Here is a 12275-nt window from a genome sequence, read left to right on the forward strand (position 1 = left end):
GAGATGTGTCCGGTGTGGCCGGTAGGGAGAGTTAGAGAGAGACTGAGTGATTCTGAGAAGAGTTTCAACTTCAGTACCAGCGGAGGAGCCCGAAACACAGCACACAGAACACGACGGGCTGCTGCAGTCTTTCACAGATATTCCCTTCATAATCACTAAAGCGAAAGCGACCGACACCTGCCTCAGATTCAGCGACACACACAAACACATCAATGCTGCTCATCCTGGGCCGGGCTTTGCTTCTCTCCTTCCTCCTGGATGCTTCGCAGGTATTGTGTTTTTATAGAAATGCGACAGATGACTTGTTCAGGCGCAGATTACAGTAAACATGTATGTAGTGCTGCTGCTGTGAGGATGAGAGGATCGAGTCCGGTGCAGACACACAGTGATGGACGAAGTTCATTTAATTGTGTCGTCATGGAAAATAGGAAGATTGTGCTCAGCGATTATCAGAAGAGTGCGAAACTTACAGCTTATTTGCACTTTAGCTTAAAATCAGTTCTTTCACATCCACTTTATCTGAAACATCCGCAGTTTTGGGCCTGCGAAGGTTATACGCATAACGTTTACTAGGGTTATCAGGTTTACTACTGTTACTAGAGTAAATCTCTGGTATTTCATATTAGGTAAACTGTACCTTTATTTTAATTGCTGTCTGAAAAGTCAAACGTAAAATGAGTTACAATCGCTTTTTCAAGCATTTTGAATTGTTGAAACTCAATAAATCCAGTGTGAACATGACAGAAATTATTGTTACATGAGAACAAAATTGTTGCTGTTATCAAAGCAAATGATGAAAAGAGAACACGTTTACTGTGCGCCGCTGGCATCAGTCAATCATTTAGTCAACAGTTTGCTGAAATGGTGTGAAGGAGATCTAATGTTCATTTATTCATTTATTTACTACTTTTACCAGAAGCAGCAGCGCTAGTCTAAAACAGTTTAATCTCTTTGGCTTTATAACCTACATAATCTGAATAGGTGAACAGCAGACAGTAAAGCATGAATCTGGGTATTTTGTGTGTTGATGAGTTTCTGTTGTGGTCTTGCAGTGGGGCTCAGAGGCCAGAGACGGCGGCGTGTGCAGGCCGGGCTTTTCTGAGGACGTTTACACCACGGTAATGCCTGAGCGCGTGCTGCCGGGACAGCCCGTCATCACCGGTAAATATATGTGACCCTCCGTGCTTTCTCCGTTCGGATGAGCCCACAGAAAATACGTGTGACGCTGCTTGAGATTTCACATCAACTGCACACATAACACTGTGTAAATGTGTATTTAGTGCAATTATTATTACGTCTCCTGTAAATGAAGGATGTTTAAGATTTCACATCCAGTGGGTTGATTCTAGAAGTTTCATGGACTTACTTTGGACTCATTTATTGTGAAGGCAACTAACTAATTGTCTTTAACAATGATCAATAATTATTTTTCATTAGTGATGACACTTTTTTAGTGCAGTGACAGCATAAATGATGCATGCGTGTGGATCTGTTGAGTGAATGTGTTAGATGTTAATGATTCCAATGATTCATCTGTTCTAGATAGACATCATTATCAGACAGCCTTCACAAGCCTGGATCATTTCACAGAAGCATACAGAGCATGTTCCTTTAAGATTTTTGGCCAAAATTTGGGCTGTATGCTTCATGTTTGCATACTAATCGTACTGTTTTGAACTCAATATGTGTTTACTTATCTGACGTAACTGGCGTGAGTATTTGGAAATGACAACAGCTGATTATCAGCAACTCTACACTAATTAACTAATAAACGCTGTTTTCAGTAGATTGTGTTTATGGAAATGATCTGCGTCTGCGTTCTTTAACTTGACCGTTTGATGCAGTGATTAAAGCACAAATGGTTTGGCTCCGTCACGGAGTCACTGCAGGTGAAGCTGGTTTTGTTTGGCACGTGTGGTCCCGTCTGTCTGTGTTTGTTTGTTTAATTGTGGCTCAAGGGACGTTAATAAAGTTGGTCTGATGAACTCCTGCTGTGGTTTGTTGAGTCTCATTCCAGGTTCATGTGTTCACTCAGACGTCGCTCTATAAATATGTCGCGGTTGTGTGTTCATGTCACTGGAGAATGTACCGGTGGGTGGTCAGTGTCAGAAATAACAGATTATCTAATCGTTCATTAGTTTATCGCAGAGAGGTGGTTATTAATCTGACACAGAGCTGATAATGCAGCGCTTTCAGTAAGTGGGTGTGGGTGACACAGGAATGAATTGTGACACTGAATAAAATTCAATACAGACCAGAGATGCTGTAGAAGTTAAATGTAGAGCTTTAGTAACGGTATTTGTCAGGATGATTGGACACTGTTGACACTCACTATTACTGTCATTAAGACCTGACCAAGCTGTAGTGACTTTCTCTTTAGTTTGTTTCTTCTGATCAAACTTTAAGTCGGCCAAACACTAGATGATTTTAAGCCCGATTTGCCTCCCCGAACGATCGGGGCGTGGCCCAGTTAGAGGCTTGTCACAAACGATTTTTTGTCTAAAAAATCTTCCTATTTTGTGGTGCCATTATGATTATTTAACTGTTCCCGACCGAGACGAAGCATCCCCAAACTCGAATCGTAAATATCAACCATGTCGATCGGGCTGCCTCTGATGTGATACTCGCGTTAGCTAATGAGAGCAAGCGAGCGTCACTTACCGGATACTGCTTGCTTCTATTGCTGAAACTTGGCAGCTGCAAAAATGCCACGAAAGCAGAATACATCACCCATTTTCTTTTTTGTACTTTGTTTTTCACTGTGAAACAAAACGCGCACCAGGAGAACCAGCTGACAACGTCGATTGTCCTGCATTTGTTTATCTTCTCTAGTCATGTTTGATCTGGCGAGTCTCCGTGAGTCTCCGTCTGTCACGCCACTGTGAAGTCGTTCCTACAGTCAGCAAGTGCGTGGTCTCGTCGTCCGGTCGAATCGTCTAGTGTGTGCGTTCAGAGGATTATAAGGCTAAAAATTGGCTGAAACTGTCTGTATGTCTATCTATATGTTTATATGTCTGTGGTCTCCCATGGGTTTAAAATGTGTGGCCAGCTTTAGAGTCTGTGATTTGGTGAAGTTGCTGCATCCTGTGGTGGAACATGCTGAACTCATCAGAAATCAGCGAACTTACAACTGTGGTGACATACAGTGGATAGACTGGATAAGCCTGGATCATTTCACATAAGCATTTGGCCAAAATTTGGGCTGTATGCTTCATGTTTACATACTAATCGTACTGTTTTGAACTCAATATATGTTAACTTGTCTGATGTAACTGGCGCGAGTATTTGGAATGACAACAGATGATTATCATCAGCTTTGCTCGTTGCAACTCTACACTAATTTGCGCTGTTCTCGGTAGATTGTGTTTATGGAAATGATCTGCGTCTGCGTTCTTTAATTTGACCATTTGATGCAGTGATGAACCAATGAAGAGCAAATCAAGGTGAAAAACTACAAAACAGACAGAGAACATGTAACAAGTTCACAGGGACACATTATGTCACTTTCCATATATATATATATATATGTGTGTGTGTGTGTGTATAAAAGCATAGTTATAGTGGAGGATGTTTTGTCTATTTATCCATGTCTGATGATGCTCATAGCTGATATAATATACTCAGGTACAGCTGTGCTAATGGCTTTACTCGAGGATATTTGGGTCTGTGGAGTCATTACTGAAATGAGCTAACTTAGCTAACTTACATGCTGTTAGCTCAAATTTGAAATGACAAAAACACATTTTCACTGAGGTTTCTGTGAAAGCTTCAAACCACCGACCACATGGGCTCTCAGCTTGCTGATCACATAAATGTTCACATTTTAATGACATAAAAGAGTGTGATCACTTCATGACAGACATGATGAAGATGAAACATACAGTGTCTCAGCTGCCACTGAACTAGAATTAAATATTAATGTTACAAGGTGTGTGTAACTCAGACTATTATTAAATTACTCCAGAACAATCAGCATTAACAACAGCTGCTGGTCAGTCTGAATACATGCGCTCTTCTCAACTCTTCTCTCACACAAACCTGTTCTTCATTAAAGCTCCAGGTGAAGGGTTTCCAGATATCATAAAAACATCCTGTTCTAATATATACCGAAACCTCAGATAATGTGCATTGGGTGGGAGATGATATTCTCAAAACAAGCCCCTCGCAAACATGACAGGAAAAGAAGACAAAACCCTACCTCACAGTGAACACATGAAACACTAGCGCTGCGTCCCCATGTTCATACACATCCATCCTCAATAGTATGAGAGATTAGAACAAGTGTGTCCCAAAGCATAAGTATGTTGAAAGGAGAATGCCAAATGATCTTCTATTTCAGGTAGATGTTTGAAGTGTGGATCCATTCACACTTTAATGGCTAATATTACCCACAATCCATTAGGCTTTGGTGAAGGATTTCGGTTCAGAACTACAAACATGAAAAAAAAGAAAAACATGGCAGATGTGCACGACCGACGGAGGTTTATATGGAGGGGTTTGAGTTACTAATAATCAACATTTAACCTGGTAGAAAAAATATTATATGTGTTATATTTCATCTGAAGTAACAGTGTTAACTTTTATAACCATCCCTTTGGCCATTAACTTCTAAATGCATCATTATGCAAATATCTGAAATATCTGCGACCCACAGCTGGCAGATCAGTGTCACGGTGCGTTGACGAATAAGGACATCAAACGCAGATCCATACTTTTGAATATACTTTACTAAGCGTGGAGCAACACATAACATAAACATCAAATAACCGACCAAGGATAGAACAGAAACAGGAGTTTAAATACACACATGGTAAATGAGGGAATTACACAAGAACAGCTGGACACAGATTAACTAATCAGAATCCATGGCAACTAATGAGAAATCAACAGACATGACTAGAGCTGAACAAAACTGAACATAACTGTGACAGTCATGTGCTACTTTCTTTTCTCTACAGTACGGTAGGAAGTTCAGTGAAATGTGGAGGATGTTAACTGTGACAAGATGATTGACAGGCCAGTTTACGGTGACAGAGTGCGTGTAACTGTATGACAGAGCGTCCGTTAAAGATGCGATTGTACGACGTGATAGTGTGTCCCAAAGCTTTCCTACTCTTCTACTTTTTCTTCACCAAAGAGTAAATTCTATAAGTAGGCACAATGGGATGCAGCACATAGCTTAAATACATACAGGAGATCAAGCTATGGGTCCCACTTTATATTAAGTGGCCTTAACTACTAAGTACTTACATTGAAATTAATCATTTGATACAATGCAATTATTATGTACATACATGTATTTACATTGTACTTAGATTTTAAAAATACCTGTATCTAATTACATCTTTAATTACTTTCTGTAATTACATTTATAATTACACTGTTGACCCATCCCTTACACCTTAACCCACTCTTAAACCTTCCCATATCACTAGACCTCTCCCTAACCTTACCCATATCCCACCTCAGTAGCAGCAAAAGTGTTTTGCAATACAATATGAACACAATAAGTACATTGTACGTATTTTTTGATGTAAGTACATAGTAGTTATGGCCACTTAATATAAAGTGGGACTGATTTAATGTTTGTTTTAGTCTTTGTTAACATGATTATTCAGTGTTTGTTTTATTATTATTATTTTTATTCTCTATTCTGGCAGGTGTGCATTAAAACTGCTTAGTGTAGAGGTAGTTCCACATCAGTTTAATCACCATTCTATAGTAATGCACATTGCAGCTTTCATTGCTACACACACACACACACACACACACGTACGCACGCATCACTCACACAGAGAGATCACACTTTACAAACACAGAAACATTCAGGAGCACAGAAACTTCATGTCAGCACTGCTTCATGACTTTAATGAATAAAATAGATTTGATACTGAGTCAGTACATTATATTTCTCAGTCACAAGGCGGTGAAATTGCTGTTTTTGAAGTAACTAAGCTCACAGCTTCATTGTTTGTATAGAGAAGAACAGATATTGTGTCTGAATAATTAATTTAAATAAATGTAATGTCATTCTAATATATATGATCTTACTGCACTACTTCATCTGTGTTTCTGATTTACAGCGGGCAGAATGCTAGATTTAAAGAGTCGTAACTGATGAAGATAACCGTCATTTTTACTACAGTTTTAAGTTGTCAGCACTGGCTAATGGCTATGGTATAACGAGATAATGCACATTATTTGTAAATTGGTGCCAGAGATGCTTGATAAAGTAGGGACACACAAATCCATAGCGAACGGTTTCCAAAAGCAGATTCAACAACTTGTACGCATTGAAACATTCAAAACTGTGCAAACTTGTTTATTTCCAAATGACTTTTTGTGGTGCTTCTAGTGATGTGATGAAACTCGCAGTGAGCGTTGAGTGTGTTTGAGCTCCGGTCATGAATGATTCGTATGTGTTGTTGAGAAGAGTGTGTTGGCACTGGACTGAGTGCATCATGTTCACCTGCTGGACCAGAAAACAGCTGAAAACCCCCACAGACACACCATGAATGAGGAACCCGAGTCACATCTACAGAATAGGGGTCGACCGATATGTGTTTTTCAGGGCGATACCGATTATTACAGATCAAGTAGAGCGATAGCCGATATTTTGAACCAATATACAGTACTGTGCAAAAGTCTTAGGCCACTAGTATTTTCATCAGCTAAAAAATGGTTTAAAGTCAGTTGAAGTCGGTCTTTTGCTGTAGTGTGTCAGTAGGAAATATCAGTTTACATTTCTAAACATTCATTTTGCCATTAATTATAATAATCCAGTGAGATTTTTGTATGGAGCACAGGCTGTTGTCAGACTCCTTGTGCAAACAGAGATCTGATCTCTCCATCATTCAGTCCAGTCTGTGTTAAGAAACTGAAAAAACGGAGACAGACTAAATCCAGAAGAACTGTGGCAACATCTCCAAGATGCTTTAAGAGACCTACACCTACAAAGGTACAGTACTGTTAACATTTTTAGGCAGTTAGGCACATAAATGAGGATGCTGTCAAAAACAATGTCATAAATAGATTTTCTTTATCGAAGAACTTTTATTAACTAAAATAAATCAGCATTTGATGTGACCAGCGTTTAAAGCAGCTTTTGCCCTATGTGCACTTGTGCAGAGTTTTTCAGGGAGCTTTGCAGGTAAGTTGCTTGAAACATCTTGGAGATGTTGAAACAGTTCTTCTGGATTTACTCTGTCTCAGTTTGTTCTGTTTCTTCATGTCATTCCAGAGACAGACTGGATGATGTAAGATTAGATCAGTGTGGAGCACTGGCTGTTGTCAGACTCCTTGTGCAAACAAAAATCTCACTAGATTATTACAATTAATGGCAAACAGAATGTTTGGAAATGTAAACTTATGTTTTTTACTGACACACTACAGCAAAAGATAACAAGGGCTCTGACAAAAACTGCCTTTCCTGGTGTTGGTTGACTGTAGTAGCACTGCAACTCCCACACTGCACTTCTTACTCTTGTCTTCCTCTGTGCATCCAGCTACAATACAGTTTGTGTAAATCCATGTGGGGTTCAGAGTATATTTTTTTTATTCACATTGATTTCACGCTTGTCTTGTACAAATATGTGGCTTTGTTTCATAATTACAGTGTATACATTTTTTGTTATTTACCTCAAAAGAAAGGAAAAGTGACAACATGCCCCGTAGGTGGGGTACATTGTAACGTGACCATATGACGGCTTAAAATGTTATCTGATCAAATGAAAAAAAAATACAGGACAAACTAAAATATTTTGTCAATAAAATAAAATTATTAACTTTTTCATATAAAATGTGATTTTTTTTTAAGAATAAAAAAAAAAATCTAATTTCTGAGGTTCAATGAACACATCTCAACCATGCGTGGGACGGCCCTGATCGCAAAACACAGCTATACAGTATAGTTGAAAACAATGTGCGCAAATAGAAGAAGCACATTCAGAAAAACACTTCCCTCCCTCCAAACACAGCTCTCATAGAACACTCACAGACACATAAACGAGCCAAAATGCTTTACATTTCTTGAAATAATAATTTCTCATCACTAAACGTTGATGGTGAGTCTTTATTCACCTGTTTCTTGTGGTTTCTTTTTAAAATCCATAAAAGCAGATAGTGAAAATGACATGGCTAATGTCATAGAATAGCATAGTTTAATAATAGCGGGGCAGATTGTAACACAGTGTTACAACATTCCCCATCAACGCGACTGGAATATAAAACTGGTTCGTGTCTTCTGATGGTTTGCCAAGCATTAATAAACTATCTGAACTGATAAACAGATTGGAGATTAAAATAATAGCAGATTTGTCTAATTTTAAATGAATACTTATAACTGAGAAGAAAAATTTACTTCAGCCAGAAATTTACTTTTACTATGTTAAAATAAATATTCAGCGATATTGTCACGGGCATCGTGTGCGGGGAATGAGGAGTAGGGACGAGGAGATCAGGAACATGAACATTTATTAAATAATCCACAAATGGAACAGGAACGAACAAGAACAGCAGGGAATCACGCGCAAACAGTACGCCGGAGACTTTAAGAACCGACAAACACACGGGGAACAGAACCAAACTTAAATACACAGACTAATCAGACGAGGACAGGTGTGATAGATTAAACAATGACATCATAATTGGAAACTGAACATGAAAGACCAAATAAGGGCATACACAAGGGGAAACCACAAAAAGTCACACAGGGGTGTGACAGATATCTTCAAAAGGCTTTTGAATTTTAGTACGCTTTTTTCTCTGTGTAGTGTTGCCATGGCAACTAGTAAATATCGTAAATTTGGTTACGCTAGTGTGTGGAAATATTTACAATTAACCCGGCGTTGGTTTGTGCCCTCGCACCCCTATAATAAGTGTAAATAATGTAATTGTCTTCATAGCTCCATTGTAGAAGTTAAGAAGACTACAACTATTTTCATGAAACTAACACTAATAGCCTATTATAAGCACACTTAGTTTAAGAGCCTATTGAAATTTTACATTTTTGTCATCGTTGTGTGAGATTTCAGTTAGTTTTAATTTAGAGTACAGTGCAAATGAAGGCATAAAACAATTTCCTTTATCTTTAAATCAAATGAGAGTTAAAATCTTTATTTTTTTTTTTTAAATTAAAACATGGAAGAAATAGCGTATTGTGTGATTATTTTAAACAAAATTGCAATAATTGTTGTAGTAGTAGTATTACATATATTCTCCAGCACCACTGATATATTTGTGACAATTTCTTTCATTTTCAACCATTTAACATTGTTAAACAAGTTGATCCCTTAAAGATTTCTGAACAGCTTAAAACAGCGACACACACACTGTAACTCCATTCAGAACGAAAGTATAGCAGCAACCATTCATTACAAAATAGAACAGTGCTGGTGAGTTTTGGAGGTAGTAATATTATCTTGTGACACTGTGACAGCCACAGTTAAACTAAGTCTAAAATATTCACCTTTAGATTTAATATGAAACTATTACAAAACACTAATCATTTGCTGTAGTAATGGTGTGTAGTTTGATAAGCGTGTAATTTATGTCGGCACTGCTGTCATCTGTTCTACTCGTCTGTTATATAAGTCAAGTCACCTTTATTTATATAGCACTTTTAACAATACAGATTGTGTCAAAGTCCACTTCTAGAACAACAATTTACAAATAATGTACTCACCCCCTTGTCATCCAAGATGTTAATGTCTTTCTGTCTTCAGTCGTAAAGAAATTATGTTTTTTCAGGAAAACATTTCAGCATTTTTCTCCACATAATGGACTGATATGGTGCCCTGATTTTGAACTTCCAAAATGTAGTTTAAATGCGGCTTCAAACGGTTCTATACCGAGGAAGAAGGGTCTTATCTAGCGAAATGATCTGTCATTTTTTTTTCAGAAAATGAAAATTTTTATACTTTTTAAGCACAAAAGCTGGTGTAGCACAGGCTCTGGGATGCTATTACATACTATTGAATCACGTCGAAAGGTCACGTGAAACTACAGACCCAGTGTTTACAAAGTGAACACGCAAAGACTAAGGAAGTGCAAGTAAGTCAAACGCTGTTTACAAACAAAAAGGTACAACGATGTTGGACGATTCTGAAGTTGTAGCAGAAAATGAGATGGAGTTTTTCGCCATTCTCTACCTTTTTGAGCCGGAGTACACAGACATTGAACTAAGACAAAAAGAGGAGGCTGCTGCAGCAACAAAAGTCTCTCAAGCCTAGGGCAGACCACGTTTAAATGAGACATGATGGTGCACGTGTGGAAAATGCCAACCATTGCAAACGGAGCAGGAATCTCAATGCTGTGAAGAATAGACCATGTCTATTCCACTGTCGGAAAGGACTTCACCTTTAAATAGGAAAATGGTGGATCAATAATGTAAACGATAACAGTAAACACTCAATTTTCAGTTAAAGGCAGTTCATCATTGAATTCAGTGATGTCATAATGTCAATGTTATAATGTTGATGTTTAACCATTTGTGATGTTTGATCTCCATTGAACTTCATGTAGAAAGAGGCTGTATGTTTTGAATGCTGATTGCTTCTAAATCTTCTGAATTTTGTCATTGTTTTGCAGCACACTTGCTCATACAAAACCTTAAAACTAATATTCATGCTAACAGCCAAAAATGTTGATTTCATGTGAACTTTAATTGGTGTTGAGGGTGTTCAGGAGGGGAATTTTCCTACACAGTTGTTCGCATACTTCTCCATGGGACGACTGCTTCTCACACGCAGATGACGCAGATGATTCCTCACAGATAAAATCAGGTCTAGCCCTGCATTGGTTTTGTAAATACATTTTTACAGCTGCTGACTTTAACCTCACTTTACAGCAGTAGTGTGTGTCTGACAGATAATAGTTCATCAATACAGTGTGAGATGCCCATCTTCGCTGCCGTTTCTTGTCTTTATTCTTTCTCTTTGAATTTTTCGCTTCCCTTTTTCATGGAGTTTGAGGTGTGGATCGCTGTCTTTCTCACTACAAAGAGAGGCCTGTTTGTATTCGGGCTGCCAGTTCACTGAGCAGCATTCAATACCTCTTTTATTGAGCTCTGGTCCTCCCTCGCTCTCTCTGTCTCTCTGGCTTGTTTTGCTCATTATAGAGGCCGAATGCGCTGAGGATCAGCCTCATATTCATCACAGAGAAAGGAAAAATACATTCTCCAGCAGGCCTGCTGTTGTTGTCCGTCAGATCTCTCTTTGTTTTCTCAGCTCTGATGCTGGAGGGTGTGGATCCTCTTGGCACGGCCGTGTGTTATTTCAGCGTGGTGTCAGGTTTCATGGCCGGCACTGCCTGTCTCTGAGTTTGACAGATCCGCAGAGTTTAGGATCCTAGCCAGTCCGAGACTGGTGTAATAAGTCAAAGTCACACCTACTGAAACCTCCGCGAACGAGTCGAGCGGCGGACGTGATGTGTGTCGTGTGGTGTGGTTTGTGGTGAATCGGAGAAAGGCTGATTGTGATGGAGGATGATTGTATTTGAACCTGGTGAAATAATCATACTGTCTTCTTCTTAGTACAAATGTTAATATGATGTTTACCTATGACCACAGAGTGCTGTATCTGAAGTTATTCTGCACAGCGTTGTCCCATCTAAACATGATTCCTCTTGGAAGTTTTTGTTTCATAGAAACCTGGCGCTTCTTCTGAAGGCTGTTTGTCATTGCTCTCATGGATAACATGCTTTCTTTCAGATAGCCCAGTGTCATTCCTTGTCCTGACCATTTCCACCATAACCTGGTCCTGCTGGTCAGTCAGACAACTATTTTTTTTTATTTTTGATGACTATTCCGCACAGTAATGACCCATACTCAGAATTTATTCTCTGCATTAAGAACATCCAAGTGCACACAGCAGTGATAACCACAATGAAATGATAACCACAGTGTTCAAATGTATGTGTGTGATAGAGATAGAGAAGAGAGAGAGAGACAGAGAGAGAAAATTTACAATTTGTGAACCAAACAGGATAGAGAAGGAAACCATCAATGACTGTGTGTCCATCAGACAATTTAGAGATGCATGAGAAGAAAGGAGACAGATGGAATCACATACATCATCTTACATCAGGGAATCTCTGTTTAGCTCCAACCTGTGATCTTCGAAGTATCCTGAAGACATTGATTAACATGCTCAGGTGTGTTTGATTCGCGTTAGAGCTAAACTCTGCGGGAAGGTGGATCTTGTGGACCAAATTTGAAGATCCCTGTTTTACATACTGTAAACAGAGACCGGGTGAAGACTGACAAATTGCTGTAAGTC

The 12275-nt window shown here is 38.8% G+C and overlaps 1 protein-coding gene across 1 annotated transcript in view; it reads left to right on the forward strand.

Annotated features, from left to right (window-relative positions):
- The window catches only part of LOC127161065 (cadherin-2-like), an 83830-nt gene continuing 71555 nt past the window's right edge, over positions 1-12275 (forward strand). Inside the window, exons 1-2 of the mRNA XM_051103702.1 lie at positions 1-269; positions 1053-1161. Of these exons, the coding sequence (XP_050959659.1) occupies positions 213-269; positions 1053-1161 (166 nt within the window). The 5' untranslated portion in view covers positions 1-212. The remainder of the gene's footprint in view (positions 270-1052; positions 1162-12275) is intronic.

This window comes from Labeo rohita, unplaced genomic scaffold (assembly GCF_022985175.1).
Source record: "Labeo rohita strain BAU-BD-2019 unplaced genomic scaffold, IGBB_LRoh.1.0 scaffold_54, whole genome shotgun sequence".
Lineage (NCBI taxonomy): Eukaryota > Metazoa > Chordata > Actinopteri > Cypriniformes > Cyprinidae > Labeo > Labeo rohita.